At 45.0% G+C, this 23,907-nt stretch overlaps 1 protein-coding gene across 2 annotated transcripts in view; it reads left to right on the forward strand.

Moving 5' to 3' along the window:
• LOC112239456 (guanine nucleotide exchange factor VAV3) overlaps positions 1 to 23,907 on the forward strand; it is a 212,399-nt gene that overhangs the window by 106,828 nt on the left and 81,664 nt on the right. For both annotated transcript variants that reach the window (XM_042308465.1, XM_042308466.1), the window contains exons 7-13: positions 94 to 162; positions 6,148 to 6,251; positions 6,455 to 6,554; positions 8,658 to 8,753; positions 19,135 to 19,203; positions 22,935 to 23,021; positions 23,104 to 23,189. In XM_042308465.1, coding sequence (XP_042164399.1) covers positions 94 to 162; positions 6,148 to 6,251; positions 6,455 to 6,554; positions 8,658 to 8,753; positions 19,135 to 19,203; positions 22,935 to 23,021; positions 23,104 to 23,189 — 611 coding nt within the window. The remainder of the gene's footprint in view (positions 1 to 93; positions 163 to 6,147; positions 6,252 to 6,454; positions 6,555 to 8,657; positions 8,754 to 19,134; positions 19,204 to 22,934; positions 23,022 to 23,103; positions 23,190 to 23,907) is intronic.

A 23,907-nucleotide genomic window follows, 5' to 3' on the forward strand; every position in this document is an offset into this window, starting at 1 on the left:
TTGTGCCTGAAATCATTATTTTCCAGAAACTGCTTTCCTTCCTCTCCTGTTTTAGTGGAATTCTTTTTCTAACTCTCTGTTTTTCCCATCCAGTATTTTATGGCACCTCTTACCACCTTCCTGTCCTCGGAGGAGATGGAGAAAGTGTTTGTCAACATTCCGGTAAGCTACAGGACAGAAACCCCAATTACCCACAGTAACTAGGCAAGTCACTTAAGAACAAATTCTTATTTACAATGACGGCGTACCCCGTCCAAATCCTAACCGGGACGACGCTGGGCCAATTGTGCGCTGTCCTATGGGACTCCCAATCACGGCTGGTTGTGATACAGCCTGGAATCAAACCAGGGTCTGTAGTGACACTTCTAACACTGAGATGCATTGCCATAGACCGCTGCGCCACTCGGGAGTGGGTAGAGATGGTAGAGATGGAGAGCTAGTTCAACCTAAAACAGGTGTAAAAACCGGTTGTCTTTTCTAGTATTGTTGGATACAAGTTGTTTACCAGAACCTGGTTTTAGATACACTGCTGCGCACAGGGTTTTCTGTTTCTTAGTAAGACTTGTCGTATGGGTCGTATGGGTCATATGGGGTCTTTAGGCTGGGATTCAATCCAAACCTGTCGTCCCAAGTCGTATGGGTCTTTAGGCTGGGATTCAATCCAAACCTGTCGTCCCAAGTCGTATGGGTCTTTAGGCTGGGATTCAATCCAAACCTGTCGTCCCAAGTCGTATGGGTCTTTAGGCTGGGATTCAATCCAAACCTGTCGTCCCAAGTCGTATGGGTCTTTAGAATGGGATTCAATCCAAACCTGTAGTCCCAAGTCGTATGGGTCTTTAGAATGGGATTCAATCCAAACCTGTAGTCCCAAGTCGTATGGGTCTTTAGGCTGGGATTCAATCCAAACCTGTAGTCCCAAGTTGTATGGGTCTTTAGAATGGGATTCAATCCAAACCTGTAGTCCCAAGTCGTATGGGTCTTTAGGCTGGGATTCAATCCAAACCTGTAGTCCCAAGTTGTATGGGTCTTTAGAATGGGATTCAATCCAAACCTGTAGTCCCAAGTCGTATGGGTCTTTAGAATGGGATTCAATCCAAACCTGTAGTCCCAAGTCGTATGGGTCTTTAGAATGGGATTCAATCCAAACCTGTAGTCCCAAGTCGTATGGGTCTTTAGAATGGGATTCAATCCAAACCTGTAGTCCCAAGTCGTACGGGTCTTTAGAATGGGATTCAATCCAAACCTGTAGTCCCAAGTCGTATGGGTCTTTAGGCTGGGATTCAATCCAAACCTGTAGTCCCAAGTTGTATGGGTCTTTAGAATGGGATTCAATCCAAACCTGTAGTCCCAAGTCGTATGGGTCTTTAGAATGGGATTCAATCCAAACCTGTAGTCCCAAGTCGTACGGGTCTTTAGAATGGGATTCAATCCAAACCTGTAGTCCCAAGTCGTATGGGTCTTTAGAATGGGATTCAATCCAAACCTGTAGTCCCAAGTCGTACGGGTCTTTAGGCTGGGATTCAATCCAAACCTGTAGTCCCAAGTCGTACGGGTCTTTAGGCTGGGATTCAATCCAAACCTGTAGTCTCAAGTCGTACGGGTCTTTAGGCTGGGATTCAATCCAAACCTGTAGTCTCAAGTCGTATGGGTCTTTAGGCTGGGATTCAATCCAAACCTGTAGTCCCAAGTCGTATGGGTCTTTAGGCTGGGATTCAATCCAAACCTGTAGTCCCAAGTCGTACGGGTCTTTAGAATGGGATTCAATCCAAACCTGTAGTCCCAAGTCGTATGGGTCTTTAGGCTGGGATTCAATCCAAACCTGTAGTCCCAAGTCGTACGGGTCTTTAGGCTGGGATTCAATCCAAACCTGTAGTCCCAAGTCGTATGGGTCTTTAGGCTGGGATTCAATCCAAACCTGTAGTCCCAAGTCGTATGGGTCTTTAGAATGGGATTCAATCCAAACCTGTAGTCCCAAGTTGTATGTGTCTTTAGAATGGGATTCAATCCAAACCTGTAGTCCCAAGTCGTACGGGTCTTTAGAATGGGATTCAATCCAAACCTGTAGTCCCAAGTCGTACGGGTCTTTAGGCTGGGATTCAATCCAAACCTGTAGTCCCAAGTCGTACGGGTCTTTAGGCTGGGATTCAATCCAAACCTGTAGTCCCAAGTCGTACGGGTCTTTAGGCTGGGATTCAATCCAAACCTGTAGTCCCAAGTCGTACGGGTCTTTAGGCTGGGATTCAATCCAAACCTGTAGTCCCAAGTCGTACGGGTCTTTAGGCTGGGATTCAATCCAAACCTGTCGTCCCAAGTCGTACGGGTCTTTAGGCTGGAATTCAATCCAAACCTGTAGTCCCAAGTCGTATGGGTCTTTAGAATGGGATTCAATCCAAACCTGTCGTCCCAAGTCGTACGGGTCTTTAGGCTGGGATTCAATCCAAACCTGTCGTCCCAAGTCGTACGGGTCTTTAGGCTGGGATTCAATCCAAACCTGTAGTCCCAAGTCGTATGGGTCTTTAGAATGGGATTCAATCCAAACCTGTCGTCCCAAGTCGTACGGGTCTTTAGGCTGGGATTCAATCCAAACCTGTCGTCCCAAGTCGTACGGGTCTTTAGGCTGGGATTCAATCCAAACCTGTAGTCCCAAGTCGTATGGGTCTTTAGAATGGGATTCAATCCAAACCTGTAGTCCCAAGTCGTACGGGTCTTTAGAATGGGATTCAATCCAAACCTGTAGTCCCAAGTCGTATGGGTCTTTAGGCTGGGATTCAATCCAAACCTGTAGTCCCAAGTTGTATGGGTCTTTAGAATGGGATTCAATCCAAACCTGTAGTCCCAAGTCGTATGGGTCTTTAGGCTGGGATTCAATCCAAACCTGTAGTCCCAAGTCGTATGGGTCTTTAGAATGGGATTCAATCCAAACCTGTAGTCCCAAGTCGTATGGGTCTTTAGAATGGGATTCAATCCAAACCTGTAGTCCCAAGTCGTACGGGTCTTTAGGCTGGGATTCAATCCAAACCTGTAGTCCCAAGTCGTACGGGTCTTTAGGCTGGGATTCAATCCAAACCTGTAGTCTCAAGTCGTATGGGTCTTTAGGCTGGGATTCAATCCAAACCTGTAGTCTCAAGTCGTATGGGTCTTTAGGCTGGGATTCAATCCAAACCTGTAGTCCCAAGTCGTATGGGTCTTTAGGCTGGGATTCAATCCAAACCTGTAGTCCCAAGTCGTACGGGTCTTTAGAATGGGATTCAATCCAAACCTGTAGTCCCAAGTCGTATGGGTCTTTAGGCTGGGATTCAATCCAAACCTGTAGTCCCAAGTCGTACGGGTCTTTAGGCTGGGATTCAATCCAAACCTGTAGTCCCAAGTCGTATGGGTCTTTAGGCTGGGATTCAATCCAAACCTGTAGTCCCAAGTCGTATGGGTCTTTAGAATGGGATTCAATCCAAACCTGTAGTCCCAAGTCGTATGTGTCTTTAGAATGGGATTCAATCCAAACCTGTAGTCCCAAGTCGGGGTCTTTAGAATGGGATTCAATCCAAACCTGTAGTCCCAAGTCGTACGGGTCTTTAGGCTGGGATTCAATCCAAACCTGTAGTCCCAAGTCGTACGGGTCTTTAGGCTGGGATTCAATCCAAACCTGTAGTCCCAAGTCGTACGGGTCTTTAGGCTGGGATTCAATCCAAACCTGTAGTCCCAAGTCGTACGGGTCTTTAGGCTGGGATTCAATCCAAACCTGTAGTCCCAAGTCGTACGGGTCTTTAGGCTGGGATTCAATCCAAACCTGTCGTCCCAAGTCGTACGGGTCTTTAGGCTGGAATTCAATCCAAACCTGTAGTCCCAAGTCGTATGGGTCTTTAGAATGGGATTCAATCCAAACCTGTCGTCCCAAGTCGTACGGGTCTTTAGGCTGGGATTCAATCCAAACCTGTCGTCCCAAGTCGTACGGGTCTTTAGGCTGGGATTCAATCCAAACCTGTAGTCCCAAGTCGTATGGGTCTTTAGAATGGGATTCAATCCAAACCTGTCGTCCCAAGTCGTACGGGTCTTTAGGCTGGGATTCAATCCAAACCTGTCGTCCCAAGTCGTACGGGTCTTTAGGCTGGGATTCAATCCAAACCTGTCGTTCCAAGTCGTACGGGTCTTTAGGCTGGGATTCAATCCAAACCTGTAGTCCCAAGTCGTATGGGTCTTTAGGCTGGAATTCAATCCAAACCTGTCGTCCCAAGTCGTACGGGTCTTTAGGCTGGGATTCAATCCAAACCTGTAGTCCCAAGTCGTACGGGTCTTTAGGCTGGGATTCAATCCAAACCTGTAGTCCCAAGTCGTACGGGTCTTTAGGCTGGGATTCAATCCAAACCTGTCGTCCCAAGTCGTACGGGTCTTTAGGCTGGAATTCAATCCAAACCTGTAGTCCCAAGTCGTATGGGTCTTTAGAATGGGATTCAATCCAAACCTGTCGTCCCAAGTCGTACGGGTCTTTAGGCTGGGATTCAATCCAAACCTGTCGTCCCAAGTCGTACGGGTCTTTAGGCTGGGATTCAATCCAAACCTGTAGTCCCAAGTCGTATGGGTCTTTAGAATGGGATTCAATCCAAACCTGTCGTCCCAAGTCGTACGGGTCTTTAGGCTGGGATTCAATCCAAACCTGTCGTCCCAAGTCGTACGGGTCTTTAGGCTGGGATTCAATCCAAACCTGTCGTCCCAAGTCGTACGGGTCTTTAGGCTGGGATTCAATCCAAACCTGTAGTCCCAAGTCGTATGGGTCTTTAGGCTGGAATTCAATCCAAACCTGTCGTCCCAAGTCGTACGGGTCTTTAGGCTGGGATTCAATCCAAACCTGTCGTCCCAAGTCGTACGGGTCTTTAGGCTGGGATTCAATCCAAACCTGTCGTCCCAAGTCGTACGGGTCTTTAGGCTGGGATTCAATCCAAACCTGTCGTCCCAAGTCGTACGGGTCTTTAGGCTGGGATTCAATCCAAACCTGTAGTCCCAAGTCGTATGGGTCTTTAGAATGGGATTCAATCCAAACCTGTCGTCCCAAGTCGTACGGGTCTTTAGGCTGGGATTCAATCCAAACCTGTCGTCCCAAGTCGTACGGGTCTTTAGGCTGGGATTCAATCCAAACCTGTCGTCCCAAGTCGTACGGGTCTTTAGGCTGGGATTCAATCCAAACCTGTAGTCCCAAGTCGTATGGGTCTTTAGGCTGGAATTCAATCCAAACCTGTCGTCCCAAGTCGTACGGGTCTTTAGGCTGGGATTCAATCCAAACCTGTAGTCCCAAGTCGTACGGGTCTTTAGGCTGGGATTCAATCCAAACCTGTAGTCCCAAATCGTACGGGTCTTTAGGCTGGGATTCAATCCAAACCTGTCGTCCCAAGTCGTACGGGTCTTTAGGCTGGAATTCAATCCAAACCTGTAGTCCCAAGTCGTATGGGTCTTTAGAATGGGATTCAATCCAAACCTGTCGTCCCAAGTCGTACGGGTCTTTAGGCTGGGATTCAATCCAAACCTGTCGTCCCAAGTCGTACGGGTCTTTAGGCTGGGATTCAATCCAAACCTGTAGTCCCAAGTCGTATGGGTCTTTAGAATGGGATTCAATCCAAACCTGTCGTCCCAAGTCGTACGGGTCTTTAGGCTGGGATTCAATCCAAACCTGTCGTCCCAAGTCGTACGGGTCTTTAGGCTGGGATTCAATCCAAACCTGTCGTCCCAAGTCGTACGGGTCTTTAGGCTGGGATTCAATCCAAACCTGTAGTCCCAAGTCGTATGGGTCTTTAGGCTGGAATTCAATCCAAACCTGTCGTCCCAAGTCGTACGGGTCTTTAGGCTGGGATTCAATCCAAACCTGTCGTCCCAAGTCGTACGGGTCTTTAGGCTGGGATTCAATCCAAACCTGTCGTCCCAAGTCGTACGGGTCTTTAGGCTGGGATTCAATCCAAACCTGTCGTCCCAAGTCGTACGGGTCTTTAGGCTATAGCGCAGCGTTTTGAACTTTACTTTTCAAGGTCATTTACGATTGAGCCGGCATGGATAGCGTTTACCATGAACCCAACCTCTGCAAACTTTAAAAGCTGCATCGTCGGCTGTCTAGTCCTCTTTGCTGTGAATCCCAGCCTCACTGTGTTTATCGTTGACGTGTTTCAGGCTCTGGTTAAAGTTCACAAGACTCTGAATGTGGCGATACAAGACTCTGTCTGCCATAGAAGTGCCCAGAACCTCTACCAGATCTTCATTAACTACAAAGAGAGGTACAGTACAACTCAACTTTAAGTCTCAGTTTTCTGTCTCATTCCCTTGTTCTCTCGTTCCTCATTCTCCCTCCCTCCCTCCCCCTCCCTCCCTCCCTCCCTCCCTCCCTCCCTCCCTCCCTCCCTCCCTCCCTCCCTCCCTCCCTCCCTCCCTCCCTCCCTCCCTCCCTCCCTCCCTCCCTCCGTCTCTCTCTCTGATTCAGGTTGCTAATATATGGGAAATACTGTAGCCATGTAGAAACGGCCATCATTGCTTTGGATGTCATCTGCAAAGACAGGGAAGATGTCCGAATGAAGCTGGAGGTAAAGTCCTTTATGAACTGTCATCATCAATCTAAATCAGTGGCCAGATAGCGCCATCTAGTGTTTAGCATTACCAACTGCATTGTACTGTATTTCATTTGGGTTTATTCTCTTAAAAAATACAGTACCAGTCAAAAGTTTGGGCACACCTACTCATTCCACAGTTTTTCTTTATTTTACTATTTTATACATTGTAGAATAACAGTGAAGACATCAAAACTATGAAATAACACATATGGTATCATGTAGTAACCAACAAAGTGTTAAACAAATCAAAATATTTTTTAGATTTTAGATTCTTCAAAGTAGCCACCCTTTGCCTTGAGGACAGCTTTGCACACTCTTGGCATTCTCTCAACCAGATTCATGAGTTAGTCACCTGGAATGCATTTCAATTAACAGGTGTGCCTTGTTAAATGTGAATTTCTTTCCTGCTTAATACGTTTGAGCCAATCAGTTGTGTTGTGACAAGGTAGGGGTGGTATACAGAAGACAGCTCTATTTGGTAAAATACCAATTGCATATTATGACAGGAAAAGCTCAATTAAGCAAAGAGAAACGACAGTCCATCATTACTTCATGTCACGGATCCCTCTGGAACTTTCATTGCGCACACCTGTCCCCTATTCCACACCTGGCCCCTATTCCACACCTGGCCCCTATTCCCACACCTGTTCCCTATTCCCACACCTGGCCCCTATTCCCACTGATTGTATTTGTATATATGTTCCCTTTGTTCACCATAGTGGGGTCCATTATTGTTAGAATGTCTATTGGTGTGTGTGAGTACCTGTGCTGTGTGTTTTGGGCTTTCATGCCCTTGTGGATTGCACAGATGATTACAGGTCTCGTCCTGTGTGTTAATCATTGTGCAAGTGTGTTATCTATTTGAGGTACTCCTCGCTCTTTAAGACATGAATGTCAACATTTCAAGAACTTTGAAAGTTTCTTCAAGTGCAGTCGCAAAAACCATCAAGCGCTATGATGAAACTGGCTCTCATGAGGACCACCACAGGAAAGGATGACCCAGAGTTCCCTCTGCTGCAGAGGATAAGTTCAGAGTTACCAGCCTCAGAAATTGAAACCCAAATAAATGCTTCACAGAGTTCAAATAACAGACACATCTCAACATCAACTGTTCAGAGGAGACTGAGTGAATCAGGACTTCATGGTTGAATTGCTGCAAAGAAACCACTACTAAAGGACACCAATAAGAAGAAGAGATTTGCTTGGGCCAAGAAACACAAGCAATAGACATTAGACCGGTGGAAATCTGTCCTTTGGTTTGATGAGTCCATATTTGAAATATTTGGTTCCAACCACATCTCACTTTGTGAGATGCAGAGAAGGTGAATGGATGATCTCGGCATGTGTGTTTCCCACTGTGAAGCATGGAGGAGGAGGTGGATGGTGTGGGGATGCTTTGCTGGTGACACTGTCTGGGATTTATTTAGAATTCAAGGCACACTTAAGCAGCATGGCTACCACAGCATTCTTTTCAACAGGACAATGACCCAACACACCTCCAGGCTTTGTAAGGGCTATTTGACCAAGGGGAGTGATGGAGTGCTGCATCAGAAGACCTGGCCTCCACAATCACCCGACCTCAACCCAATTGAGATAGTTTGGGATGAGTTGGACCACAGAGTGAAGGAAAAGCAGCCAACAAGGGCTCAGCATATGTGTGAACTCCTTTAAGATTGTTGGAAAAGCATTCCAGGTGAAGCTGGTTGAGAGAATGCCAAGAGTGTGCAAAGCTGTCATCAAGGAGTGAAGAAGAATCTCAAATAATAAAATATATTTAGATTTATTTAACACTTTTTTGGTTACTACATGATACCAAATGTGTTATTTCATAGGTTTGATGTCTTCACTATTATTCTACAATTTAGATAATAGTGAAAATAAAGAAAAACCCTTGAATGAGTAGGTGTGTCCAAACTTTTAAATGGTAGTGTATGTGCTTTTTATTACAATGCAGTGACAGTTCACATTCTGTGCATTATCATGTATTTTACATTCTTATCATTTTACATTATCCAGAGTGGCTTATCAATCAGTCAATCGAACTGCATTCAATTCATTTGTGTTTTTTGTTTTCAGGAATGTGCAAAGAGAGCCAACCATGGCAAGTTTACACTGAGAGATCTGCTGGTTGTCCCGATGCAGCGGGTACTAAAGTATCCCCTTCTTCTACAGGTAAGATCTCTTCAGAGAACTGGGAATGACCTCCATTCAACTGTTACCTCAGTAGCAGGACTAAAGCTGCAACACTGACTATCAGCAGTGGCTATCAGCACCCTTCCATGTTTTGGTCATGGACTAGCTCTGCCTTAATGTTTGTCCCGATGCCTTTTACATTTATGGTAGAAAGGAAAGAATGAGAGAGAAAAACAGACTGAGGCTACAACTACCATGAAACAACCAACAGAAACGGGTCACAACTCCTGAGGCTCTGTCGTATGCTGGGTCTGTACATAGTCAATGGCAGGCTTTGAGGGGTCTCCTACAGCAGGTAAACCATATTATTAAGAAATGCTATAGATGGAAGGAAAGTGAATTACAGTAACTGGCTTAAACAGTGAGTTACAAAAGTATTGGGGCAGTCACACATGATTTGCACAAATATCACCCCCCCCCCCTAAAAAAAATGCAAAAATCGTTCCCTGTTATTGTAATGGTGATAGGTTAGCTTGTCTTGAGGGTATGATATTTGGGCATCTGTAATTTTCTCACTCATCATTACTCACAAATCATTCAGGACTATCTATAATTATGGTATCATTCACATGAATGTACAAGTGTTTAGAAACGTGATATATTCTTATTTACAATATTAGTGACTCCAAAATGACAATATACATTATTTACCATAAATGTATATTGGGCACAAAATAATCTGAAACACAACCAACACAAACAGCAAATGCATCCAATAAGTCTGTATACACATGCTTGATGTAATCATTGTGTTCTAGTAATATGGGACAAAATACTAAACTTTTGACTACTTTATTACACAGATAATTTAATATGTCCAAATACTTCTAGTCCCTTAAAATGGTACAAAATGGGAATTAGGTACAAAATGGGAATTAGGTAGAAAAAAAGTTCTGTAATTTCTAAACTATTCACCAGCTATGAATGAAAATACCCAACAATTTAAGCTGACAGTCTTCACTTGAACCTCATAGTATAATATAAAATCCAAAGTGTTGGGGTACAGGGCAAAAATAACAACCCATTTGGAGACAAATTCGACCCCAATAACTACTGTGGGATATGCGTCAACAGCAACCTTGGGAAAATCCTCATGATTATCATTAACAGCAGACTCGTACATTTCCTCAGTGAAAACAATGTACTGAGCAAATGTAAAATAGTATTTTTTACAAAATATCATGAGGCCACTCAGCAAGCTGGTCCTGGGGCTCTGTTCACAGACACAAACAGACCCGACAGAGCCCCAGGACAGCAACACAATTAGACCCCACAGAGCCCCAGGACAGCAACACAATTAGACCCCACAGAGCCCCAGGACAGCAACACAATTAGACCCCACAGAGCCCCAGGACAGCAACACAATTAGACCCCACAGAGCCCCAGGACAGCAACACAATTAGACCCCACAGAGCCCCAGGACAGCAACACAATTAGACCCCACAGAGCCCCAGGACAGCAACACAATTAGACCCCACAGAGCCCCAGGACAGCAACACAATTAGACCCCACAGAGCCCCAGGACAGCAACACAATTAGACCCCACAGAGCCCCAGGACAGCAACATAATTAGACCCCACAGAGCCCCAGGACAGCAACACAATTAGACCCCACAGAGCCCCAGGACAGCCCCCCCAGAGCCCCAGGACAGCAACACAATTAGACCCCACAGAGCCCCAGGACAGCAACACAATTAGACCCCACAGAGCCCCAGGACAGCAACACAATTAGACCCCACAGAGCCCCAGGACAGCAACACAATTAGACCCCACAGAGCCCCAGGACAGCAACACAATTAGACCCCACAGAGCCCCACAGGACAGCAACACAATTAGACCCCACAGAGCCCCAGGACAGCAACACAATTAGACCCCACAGAGCCCCAGGACAGCAACACAATTAGACCCCACAGAGCCCCAGGACAGCAACACAATTAGACCCCACAGAGCCCCAGGACAGCAACACAATTAGACCCCACAGAGCCCCAGGACAGCAACACAATTCGACCCCACAGAGCCCCAGGACAGCAACACAATTAGACCCCACAGAGCCCCAGGACAGCAACACAATTAGACCCCACAGAGCCCCAGGACAGCAACATAATTAGACCCCACAGAGCCCCAGGACAGCAACACAATTAGACCCCACAGAGCCCCAGGACAGCAACACAATTAGACCCCACAGAGCCCCAGGACAGCAACACAATTAGACCCCACAGAGCCCCAGGACAGCAACACAATTAGACCCCACAGAGCCCCAGGACAGCAACACAATTCGACCCCACAGAGCCCCAGGACAGCAACACAATTAGACCCCACAGAGCCCCAGGACAGCAACACAATTAGACCCCACAGAGCCCCAGGACAGCAACATAATTAGACCCCACAGAGCCCCAGGACAGCAACACAATTAGACCCCACAGAGCCCCAGGACAGCAACACAATTAGACCCCACAGAGCCCCAGGACAGCAACACAATTAGACCCCACAGAGCCCCAGGACAGCAACACAATTAGACCCCACAGAGCCCCAGGACAGCAACACAATTAGACCCCACAGAGCCCCAGGACAGCAACACAATTAGACCCCACAGAGCCCCAGGACAGCAACACAATTAGACCCCACAGAGCCCCAGGACAGCAACACAATTAGACCCCACAGAGCCCCAGGACAGCAACATAATTAGACCCCACAGAGCCCCAGGACAGCAACACAATTAGACCCCACAGAGCCCCAGGACAGCAACACAATTAGACCCCACAGAGCCCCAGGACAGCAACACAATTAGACCCCACAGAGCCCCAGGACAGCAACACAATTAGACCCCACAGAGCCCCAGGACAGCAACACAATTAGACCCCACAGAGCCCCAGGACAGCAACACAATTAGACCCCACAGAGCCCCAGGACAGCAACACACAATTAGGACCCACAGAGCCCCAGGACAGCAACACAATTAGACCCCACAGAGCCCCAGGACAGCAACACAATTAGACCAAACCAAATCATGAGAAAACAAGAAATGTAAACACTTGACACATTGGAAAGAATTAACAAAAAAAACATAGCAAACTAGAATGCTATTTGGCCCTAAACAGAGAGTACACAGTGGCAGAATACTGACCACTGAGATTTATGACCATTTATAGGTTTATTTATTTTCCCTGTCATACTTCAACTACTTGCACATTGTTACAACACTGTACATATCCAATAATAAACCATTCAAAATGTCTATAGCCTTTTAAAACTTTAGTGAGTTTAATGTTTACCGTTCATTTCTGATTGTGTATTTGCCTTTTGCAAATTCCACTTGAGAGAGAGAGAGAAAGACAGAGAGAGAGAGAGAAAGACAGAGAGAGAGAGAGAAAGACAGAGAGAGAGAGAGAGGAGAGAGAAAGACAGAGAGAGAGAGAGAGAAAGACAGAGAGAGAGAGAGAGAAAGACAGAGAGAGAGAGAGAGAAAGACAGAGAGAGCGAGAGAGCGAGAGAGGAGAGAGAAAGACAGAGAGAGAGAGAAAGACAGAGTGAGAGAGAGAGAGAGAGAGAGAGAGAGAGAGAAGGAGGGGGAACTAACCAGAGGAGGAACTCAGGCCTCAGCCTTCATCAGATCTTCGTAGATCTCACCACCATCTTCCTCATTGTAGACACAGTCATACAGATCCTCTTCCTCCTCCACAACTTTCTCATTATCACACTAGCTATAATGACAGTCACAATACGCTCCTAGAAAGAAAGGTGCTCTCTAGAACCTAAAAGGGTTATTCGTTTGTCCCCATTGGATAACCCTTTTGAGAAAAAACATTTTTAGTTCCTTCTGTGGAAATGGTTCTACATGGAACCCAGAAGGGTTCTACCTGGAACCAAAAAGGGTTATTCAAAGGGTTCTATTAGGGAAAACCGAAGAACCCTTTTGAAGCCATTTTTCTAAGAGAGTAGTGTGTTTGAATAATGTGATACGACTCCTGCAGCTCTCCTAGACGTCTCCACTAGAGTCAGTCAATCAGCCCTCTGGCCCTGACTCCTGCAGCTCTCCTAGACGTCACCACTAGAGTCAGTCCATCAGCCCTCTGGCCCTGACTCCTGCTGCTCTCCTAGACGTCACCACTAGAGTCAGTCCATCAGCCCTCTGGCCCTGACTCCTGCAGCTCTCCTAGACGTCACCACTAGAGTCAGTCCATCAGCCCTCTGGCCCTGACTCCTGCAGCTCTCCTAGACGTCACCACTAGAGTCAGTCCATCAGCCCTCTGGCCCTGACTCCTGCTGCTCTCCTAGACGTCACCACTAGAGTCAGTCAATCAGCCCTCTGGCCCTGACTCCTGCAGCTCTCCTAGACGTCACCACTAGAGTCAGTCCATCAGCCCTCTGGCCCTGACTCCTGCAGCTCTCCTAGACGTCACCACTAGAGTCAGTCCATCAGCCCTCTGGCCCTGACTCCTGCTGCTCTCCTAGACGTCACCACTAGAGTCAGTCAATCAGCCCTCCTGCCCTGACCCCTGCAGCTCTCGCAGACATCACCACTGCGTGAGCGGACAGGTTAGCAGTCAGGGGCTAGTTAAAAAGGTGTGGGTTTGTGTTTACGCATCTAGAGGGTTGACATGCGTGACTGGTGGTCAGGTCCTCTCCTCACTTCTCTCATCGTCGTCCCGCTTCACTCCTCTCACTTCCCTGGGGACCGGGCATGTGACAGGCCCCTGATCCGCTCCACTGGAGGGAGCCTGCTCCTGGGGCAGGAAGGAGGGAGGTAGTGGAGGTAAGGTTGGGATGGAGGGAGATGGAGGGGGGAGATCAGGGAAGAAAGTCTCTGGCTCAGTCCCCAACTCACTCTAACCAGAATCCATCAATATGCCAGTAGTGTCAGAATGCTCTCCCTCTTTCCCTTTGTCTTTCTCTCTCTCTCCATCTCTCTTTCACTCTTTACTCTCGTTCCTCTCCATTAATGTCTTTCTGTTCCCTAAACTCACTAGAACTGGAATCCATCAGTAAGCCTGTACTATGTACAGTCCCTGTGTGGGTGGGTGTTAGGAGCAGAGGATGAAAAATAGGGTCCTGTCACGTTGCTTGTGATAGTAATGGCCAGATTCAGCTTGAGTGACACCTGGGATTTGAGGAGTGCTAGGCTGACGCATACGACCCAGCGGGAGGGGACTGAAGGAGAGGGGAAGTAAGTCATTTAATTGGGCTTGGCTGTGTGTGTGTGTGAAGGACATGCATGGTAACCTTCCTTATCCTCCACCACAAGGACAGACAGACGGCCTAGATGTCTTGTTTACGCCAAGCCAGCTACAGGAAAGCAATTAAAGCCACACACACACACACACACACACACACACACACACACACACACACACACACACACACACACACACACACACACACACACACACACACACACACACACACACACACACACACACACACACACACACACACACACACCTTTCATGGAATCCCACCTTTTTATGTCCTATTCAAGATTATGGTGTTGGTTGGAATGTAATTTCCAGGTGTGTGTGTGGTATAGATGTGTGTGTGTGTGTGTGTGGTAGCATAGATGTGTGTGTGGTAGAATAAATGTGTGTGGGGTTGTATAGATGTGTGTGGTAGGCCCGCCACAGGAGTCGCTGGTGCGCGATGAGACAAGGATATCCTTACCGGCCAAGCCCTCCCTAACCCGGACGACACTAGGCCAATTGTGCGTTGCCCCACGGACCTCCTGGTCACGGGCCGGCTGCGACAGAGCCTGGGCACGAACCCAGAGTCTCTGGTGGCACAGCTAGCACTGCAATGCAGTGCCCTAGACCATTTTCAGGAATCTCTCTTTGTGGCACCTGACCACACAACTAAACAATAGTTCAGGAATGTCAAAACTAAGAGCTGTAAGACCTACCTTGTTGATAGTGTTGTTATGAAGGCAGAACAGCCCTTTATTATGGACAGACTTCTCCCCATCTTAGCTACTGTTGTATCAACATGTTTTGACCATGATCGCTTACAATCCAGGGTTACTGCAAGCAGTTTAGTCACCTCAATTGACTAAATTTCCACATTCTCCATTACAAGATTTAGATGAGGTTTAGGGTTTTTATTGAATGATTTGACATATTTTGAACTAACTTATTTCTTGCCACCCATTCTGAAACTAACTACAGCTCTTTGTTAAGTGTTGAGTCAGTTACCCAGCTTCCCACAAGAATGGGCTTTAGGTGAGGCAGATGAACCTGTAGCAATATTACTGTAGCAACAGTATTTAACATGAGATCCCCTCTAAGCTTTAAATGAATGTGGTTCTGAATATAGACCGCTCCCATTGGCATTTCTGTCTTTTCTTTAGATTTTATAACGATGTATTGCTACCACTGTAGTCGGAATATCAGTGTCATCTGTTACTAGCAAGTTATTGATTTTATGACCCTTGTTTCTTTGGCTACATATGTTAATGTGGGCTATTTTTAGCACTTTTATGGGAAGCTTGATTGTGTTTTATTACTTTACTGAGAAGCTTATCGGAAGTAGACATGCTCATGTTATTTATACTGGAGCTGATGAGCACGGTGAGCTGCACACAGTGGATTTCCTCCTAGTGCACACCGCCTCAGTGCCAACAGAATAACTCTGATACATAGGCACATAATTACTGCATACAATAGCTGTAGGATCAACACAGGTATTCAGGGTAGTCAAGGGACATACATTAAGTTACTTTCATTGTCTCTGCCCCTGGAATAATATACATTCGCTGTAGCATTTTGACAACTCAGCAACACAATGGAAGGGATTAACTGAGCTGTTCTTGGGGCTCATTGATAAGTCATTGTCTCAATGCAGCCTTGAAAAGCCAAGATGATTTGGGTGGTCATTCCTGTAAAAAAAATCTTCTGTTTCCAGAAGGTATCGAAGTTATCTATAAAAGTGATTCCAACAGAGCTACAGTAGTCTTTTAGACAGATGTGTAATGCCAGTAGCCTGCTAGATCTTTCACACCCGGGTCCCAATGATGGTACCGGAACTGAAATCATTGGCCACTTTTTGGAATCTTTCATTGCTAGAATCAGTTCTTGGGGCGGCAGGTAGCTTAGTTGGTAGAGCGTTTGGCCATTAACCAAAAGGTTGCTGGATCAAATTCCCAAGCTGACAAGGTAAAAATCGGTCTTTCTGCCTTTGAACAAGGCAATTAACCCACTGTTCCCCGGTAAATTTCTTCTTATCTGACTTACCTAGTTTCAAATATATATTTTAAATCCATTTTCAGAGCTTCCGAGCTAGCCTTCCTGATGCTGTTTGCTCCACATGGACTATGACAGCGTCAGTTCCCCGGCATCTGTGGTAGAATGTTCGGAAGCAGCCTTGTAATGTCCTGTACTCTTGCTCCAGGCTGTAGTATCCATTGTGGAGGACGATTGGGCCGGAGTCTATAAGACAGCCTCATGGTCTGATGAGGATGGGTGCTCTTAGGATCTGAACCCAAAGTAGAAGCCACCAGCTTGAGAGATAGAACAGAGGATGACGAACGCAGGTACATCCGGATCCAATCCCAAATCGAAAGACGCTGGAACCTCTGGATCCAGGGCGGTGAAGCTGTTTCTGGTCTGTATCCGGTGTGGGCTTAGCATCTCCAAGGAAGCCCCAGTTGCCAGAAGATGCAGTTTAAAAAAAAATAATAACCAGTTGCAATTAAATAAATGTTTTCGGACAGAACCTGCGGCTAGGAATCTAAGCTAACCTGGGCTGGCTCCTCTGTTTCAAGATCATCAGGAACAGTTGGAGGTGGTGGGGGCTGTTGAGCCATTATACTGGAGGCGGTGGTAGAAGGGTGGAGAGCCTCTGCACACAGAGCTAGCTGGAGTTTGGCAGCATCATCACTACTGGGCGGCGGCTTCTGTGGTTTAATGCTGCTTCTCCTTCTCCTTCTCCTTCTCCCTCTCCTTCTCCTTCTCCTTCTCCTTCTCCTTCTCCTTCTCCTTCTCCTTCTCCTTCTCCTTCTCCTTCTCCCTCTCCCTCTCCTTCTCCTCTCCTTCTCCTCTCTCCTTCTCCTTCTCCTTCTCCTTCTCCTCTCCCTTCCTTCTCCTTCTCCCTCTCCTTCTCCTTCTCCCTCTCCTTCCTCCTTCTCCCTCTCCTTCTCCTTCTCCTTCTCCCTCTCCTTCTCCTTCTCCTTCTCCCTCTCCTGCTCCCTCTCCTTCTCCTTCTCCCTCTCCTTCTCCTTCTCCTTCTCCTTCTGGTTTTGTTTGGGTACTTTGGCGAAGCCAATTTCTGATATCCATCATGGCAGTGACAGATTAGCTGCCATGTTTTCACCTGGTATTTTATATATTTATTGTCTGTTTATTGCCCTTGCGGCTAGATTATGTCTCTGTGCTTTGGCTCCAACAATAAGTACCTCTGTCTTGTCTTGATTTAGCTGGAGGAAGTTGTGAGCCATTCATGTATTTAAATCACTTTTTTATTATTTATTTCACCTTTATTTAACCAGGTAGGCTAGTTGAGAACAAGTTCTCATTTGCATGTAGCGAGGGCCAGCCGACTAGAGCATACAGGTCGCAGTGGTGGGTGGTATAAGGTGATTTAGTAACAAAACAGATGGCACTGTGATAAACTGCATCCAGTTTGCTGAGTAGAGTGTTGGAGGCTATTTTGTAGATGACATCGCCAAAGTCGAGAATTGGTAGGATAGTCAGTTTTACTAGGGTAAGTTTGGCGACGTGAGTGAAGGAGGCTTTGTTGTGGAATAGAAAGCCGACTCTAGATTTGATTTTGTATTGGAGATGTTTGATATGAGTCTGGAAGGAGAGTTTGCAGTCTAGCCAGACACCTAGGTAATGCAGTCTATTAATGTATCAGTAGAGCTGAAATCCTCTGGTGACACAGAAATGTAAAGTTGTGTATCATCTGCGCAGCAATGAAAATGAATGGCAAAGGGGATAACATATATAAACTAAACTGAACATTACAGTATTCACTTAGCCGACTACAGATAAGTGTTTTTCCAGCTTTTTATGGAGGCCCGAAAGGGTCATACCTAACCAGTGGCTTACCATAACCCCCCTACACATTCCGCTACCTGCTCTGTCCATTGTGCTGACACAGTGCAGCGGAGATTCAGATTTTGCGGCAACCTGCCACTAAATCATTTTTAAAAACTTTTTGAGCTATTTTTTTATATAAGGACATTAAACGAAAACTGAGGGAGCACAAATTTCAACTGAGGGGGCTAAGCCCCCTTTTGCCCCCTTGTGGAGCCGGGCCCCATTAGTGATCACTTTGTTTGGTTGTCCTTGTTTATTTCTCTATTTCTGAGGTATTAAATGAGAAGAAACATCTCATAAATGTCAAACAACACAACATCACCTGATAAACGCAGCACATTTATAGCATGATAGAACCTTGGTTAACACTGTGTGTCTATGATGTTGATCTGTAGCTGAACTGTCAGGTAGAGAGAGAAGAGAGAATGCCTAATGCCTACCGGTCATCTCTGTTTTTCTCACTCCTGTCTGGGCTTCTCTCAGTACTCCTGTCTGGGCTTCTCTCAGAGCTTCTCTCAGTACTCCTGTCTGGGCTTCTCTCAGAGCTTCTCTCAGGACTCCTGTCTGGGCTTCTCTCAGGACTCCTGTCTGGGCTTCTGTCTGGGCTTCTCTCAGAGCTTCTCTCAGGACTCCTGTCTGGGCTTCTCTCAGAGCTTCTCTCAGGACTCCTGTCTGGGCTTCTCTCAGGACTCCTGTCTGGGCTTCTGTCTGGGCTTCTCTCAGAGCTTCTCTCAGTACTCCTGTCTGGGCTTCTCTCAGGACTCCTGTCAGGGCTTCTCTCAGGACTCCTGTCAGGGCTTCTCTCAGGACTCCTGTCAGGGCTTCTCTCAGGACTCCTGTCTGGGCTTCTCTCAGGACTCCTGTCAGGGCTTCTCTCAGGACTCCTGTCAGGGCTTCTCTCAGTACTCCTGTCTGGGCTTCTCTCAGGACTCCTGTCAGGGCTTCTCTCAGGACTCCTGTCAGGGCTTCTCTCAGTACTCCTGTCTGGGCTTCTCTCAGTACTCCTGTCTGGGCTTCTCTCAGAGCTTCTCTCAGGACTCCTGTCTGGGCTTCTCTCAGAGCTTCTCTCAGGACTCCTGTCTGGGCTTCTCTCAGAGCTTCTCTCAGGACTCCTGTCTGGGCTTCTGTCTGGGCTTCTCTCAGAGCTTCTCTCAGTACTCCTGTCTGGGCTTCTCTCAGGACTCCTGTCAGGGCTTCTCTCAGGACTCCTGTCAGGGCTTCTCTCAGGACTCCTGTCAGGGCTCTGTATGGTTAATTATCTAGCTGGTGAAAACAGAATAAATACTGTATGAAGACTTGTCACTCACTTATTGTTCTTGTGTTTTGATCCAACGACAGGAATTAGTGAAACACACTCACGATGCGGGTGACAAGAGCAATTTGCGGATGGCCCTGGATGCCATAAAGGTATGAGTTGTTACTCTGCTCACCTGAACCACACACACACACACACACACACACATGAACACACACACGCACACACACACACGCATGCACACACCCACACACACACACACACACATGCACACACGCACACACAAGCCAAGCAGTCTCTGGTTACTCTATATAGTTAGTTATGTACTTATTACTGTAGTTATATATGTATTACTGTATATAGTAGTTATATATGTATTACTGTAGTTATGTATGTATTACTGTATATAGTAGTTATATATGTATTACTGTAGTTATGTATGTATTACTGTATATAGTAGTTATATATGTATTACTGTAGCTATATATGTACTACTGTATATAATTAGTTATGTATGTATTACTGTATATAGTAGTTATATTGGTATTACTGTAGTTATATATGTATTACTGTATATAGTCAGTTATGTATGTATTACTGTATATAGTTAGTTATGTATGTATTACTGTATATAGTCAGTTATATATGTATTACTGTATATAGTAGTTATATATGTATTACTGTATATAGTAGTTATATATGTATTACTGTATATAGTTAGTTATGTATGTATTACTGTATATAGTCAGTTATGTATGTATTACTGTATATAGTAGTTATATATGTATTACTGTATATAGTAGTTATATATGTATTACTGTATATAGTAGTTATATATGTATTACTGTATATAGTAGTTATATATGTATTACTGTATATAGTAGTTATATATGTATTACTGTAGTTATATATGTATTACTGTGATTATGCATGTATTACTGTATATAGTCAGTTATATATGTATTACTGTATATAGTAGTTATATATGTATTACTGTATATAGTAGTTATATATGTATTACTGTAGTTATATATGTATTACTGTATATAGTAGTTATATATGTATTACTGTATATAGTTAGTTATGTATGTATTACTGTATATAGTTAGTTATATATGTATTACTGTAGTTATATATGTATTACTGTATATAGTTAGTTATATATGTATTACTGTAGTTATATATGTATTACTGTATATAGTAGTTATATATGTATTACTGTATATAGTAGTTATATATGTATTACTGTATATAGTAGTTATATATGTATTACTGTAGTTATATATGTATTACTGTATATAGTAGTTATATATGTATTACTGTATATAGTTAGTTATGTATGTATTACTGTATATAGTTAGTTATATATGTATTACTGTATATAGTAGTTATATATGTATTACTGTATATAGTAGTTATATATGTATTACTGTATATAGTTAGTAATGTTTGTATTACTGTATATAGTCAGTTATGTATGTAAATCAAATCAAATCACATGCAACAGCAACGAGGTGGTTTTCAGCTCTGAAGATAGACGGGTTTTTAAATTGAGCTACTTGAATCAGAACAGTGGCTTTGTTTAAAGTCACTAGTGATACATTTGTTATTTTTCATTATTAAAGTGGCTAGAGATTGATTCAGTATGTTGGCAGCAGCCACTCAATGTTAGTGATGGCTGTGTTGAGATGAAAATTTACACAATGTTCTCTGGCAAAGTCATTCATCATGTTGCTCAGAGAGAGAGAGGGAGAGAGACCTCTTGAAAATTGTTGACATTGCAGGGGGGTAGGATTTACATCATGATAATATTGCTCGACTCTAGTACAGAACTAATGAAGAAACTGTGACCTAATTGTCACGGCCGTCGTCGAAATGAGACCAAGGTGCAGCGTGGTGAGCTTACAATTGATTTTATTTTGTAAAATGTCGCCAACAAAACAAGGAAACGACCGTGAAGCGTACGAGGGCTGTAGTGCCCCTAACTAAAGATCATTTCCCACAATGACAACAGGGAAAAAGGCTACCTAAGTATGGTTCCCAATCAGAGACAACGATAGACAGCTGTCCCTGATTGAGAACTATACCCGACCAAAACATAGAAATACAAAAACATAGAAAACAGAACATAAAATGCCCACCCAAATCACACCCTGACCAAACCAAATGGAGACATAAAAAGGCTCTCTAAGGTCAGGGCGTGACACCTATTACCTAGGCTACTGTATGGAAGAGCGTTAGAAAACACTCATACAGTCTGTCAAAATGCACCCATCTGGAATCTATAGTCTGTCAAAATGCACCCATCTGGAATCTATAGTCTGTCAAAATGCACCCATCTGGAATCTATAGTCTGTCAAAATGCACCCATCTGGAATCTATAGTCTGTCAAAATGCACCCATCTGGAATCTATAGTCTGTCAAAATGCACCCATCTGGAATCGACAGTCTGTCAAAATGCACCCATCTGGAATCGACAGTCTGTCAAAATGCACCCATCTGGAATCGACAGTCTGTCAAAATGCACCCATCTGGAATGATCAGTCTGTCAAAATGCACCCATCTGGAATGATCAGTCTGTCAAAATGCACCCATCTGGAATCGACAGTCTGTCAAAATGCACCCATCTGGAATCGACAGTCTGTCAAAATGCACCCATCTGGAATCGACAGTCTGTCAAAATGCACCCATCTGGAATCGACAGTCTGTCAAAATGCACCCATCTGGAATCGACAGTCTGTCAAAATGCACCCATCTGGAATGTACAGTCTGTCAAAATGCACCCATCTGGAATCGACAGTCTGTCAAAATGCACCCATCTGGAATCGACAGTCTGTCAAAATGCACCCATCTGGAATCGACAGTCTGTCAAAATGCACCCATCTGGAATCGACAGTCTGTCAAAATGCACCCATCTGGAATCGACAGTCTGTCAAAATGCACCCATCTGGAATCGACAGTCTGTCAAAATGCACCCATCTGGAATCGACAGTCTGTCAAAATGCACCCATCTGGAATCGACAGTCTGTCAAAATGCAATCTGGAATCGACAGTCTGTCAAAATGCACCCATCTGGAATCGACAGTCTGTCAAAATGCACCCATCTGGAATCGACAGTCTGTCAAAATGCAACCATCTTGAATGTACAGTCTGTCAAAATGCATCTGGAATCTACAGTCTGTCAAAATGCAACCATCTTGAATGATCAGTCTGTCAAAATGCACCCATCTGGAATCTATAGTCTGTCAAAATGCACCCATCTGGAATGTACAGTCTGTCAAAATGCACCCATCTGGAATCTACAGTCTGTCAAAATGCAACCATCTTGAATGATCAGTCTGTCAAAATGCACCCATCTGGAATCTATAGTCTGTCAAAATGCACCCATCTGGAATGTACAGTCTGTCAAAATGCACCCATCTGGAATGTACAGTCTGTCAAAATGCACCCCTCTGGAATGTACAGTCTGTCAAAATCTCCCATCTGGAATGTACAGTCTGTCAAAATGCACCCATCTGGAATCGACAGTCTGTCAAAATGCACCCATCTGGAATGTACTGTCTGTCAAAATGCACCCATCTTGAATGTACAGTCTGTCAAAATGCAACCATCTTGAATGTACAGTCTGTCAAAATGCACCCATCTGGAATGTACAGTATGTCAAAATGTACCCATCTGGAATGTACAGTCTGTCAAAATGCACCCATCTGGAATGTACAGTCTGTCAAAATGCACCCATCTGGAATGTACAGTCTGTCAAAATGCACCCATCTGGAATGTACAGTCTGTCAAAATGCACCCATCTGGAATCTATAGTCTGTCAAAATGCACCCATCTGGAATGTCAACTCTTGATGTTTGTTGTTTTGTGTTGTGTACTGTAGGACCTGGCCCAGTACATCAATGAAGTTAAGAGAGACAACGAAACCCTGAGAGACATAGCCCAGTATCAGAAATCCATTGAAAACCTTGTAAGCAATTAATCTTGATAACAAAGCCGTTGTGAAGATAGTTTGGGTTTTGAGTGTGACCTCTGTCTCCCCCCTTTTCCAGAATCAGTCTCTTAGTGTGTATGGCAGACCGAAAGGAGATGGAGAGGTACGCTTCGCCTCAGGCGACAAACGTGCCAAACAGGACCGGTGAGATGTCTGTCTGGTCTGTGTGTGTGTGCGTGTGTGTGTGTGTCTGTCTGGTCTGTCTGTGTGTGTGTGTGTGTGTGTGTGTCTGTGTGTGTGTGTGTGTGTGTGTGTGTCTGTCTGGTCTGTCTGTGTGTGTGTGTGTGTGTGTGTCTGTGTCTGTGTGTGTGTGTGTGTGTGTGTGTGTGTGTGTGTGTGTGTGTGTGTGTGTGTGTGTGTGTGTGTGTGTGTGTGTGTGTGTGTGCTGCTACATTGCATATGCTGCTCATAATGCTTTGTGAATGCAGTTATAGATGTTTATGAGAAACTATTCTAGTGCATTATGCATAATCATTTGTTCTTAACTGACCTGCCTATTTAAATGCATTTAAAACTATAACTAATTGGGCATTAGAAATGCTCTGATAATAGTGTTGTGAAGAGGGTTACCATGGGAACCAAATGCTCTAATAATAGTGTTGTGAAAGGGTTACCATGGGAACCAAATGCTCTGACAATATCGTTGCGAAGAGGGTTACCATGGGAACCAAATGATCTGATAATATTGTTGCGAAGAGGGTTACCATGGGAACCAAATGCACTGATAATAGCATTGCGAAGAGGGTTACCATGGGAACCAAATGATCTGATAATAGCGTTGCGAAGAGGGTTACCATGGGAACCAAATGATCTTTTGATTTATGATTTATTTCGTCCCCACCTCGCTAGAACCCAATGTAAA

This window comes from Oncorhynchus tshawytscha, linkage group LG29 (assembly GCF_018296145.1).
Source record: "Oncorhynchus tshawytscha isolate Ot180627B linkage group LG29, Otsh_v2.0, whole genome shotgun sequence".
In the NCBI taxonomy this organism is placed as follows: Eukaryota; Metazoa; Chordata; class Actinopteri; order Salmoniformes; family Salmonidae; genus Oncorhynchus; species Oncorhynchus tshawytscha.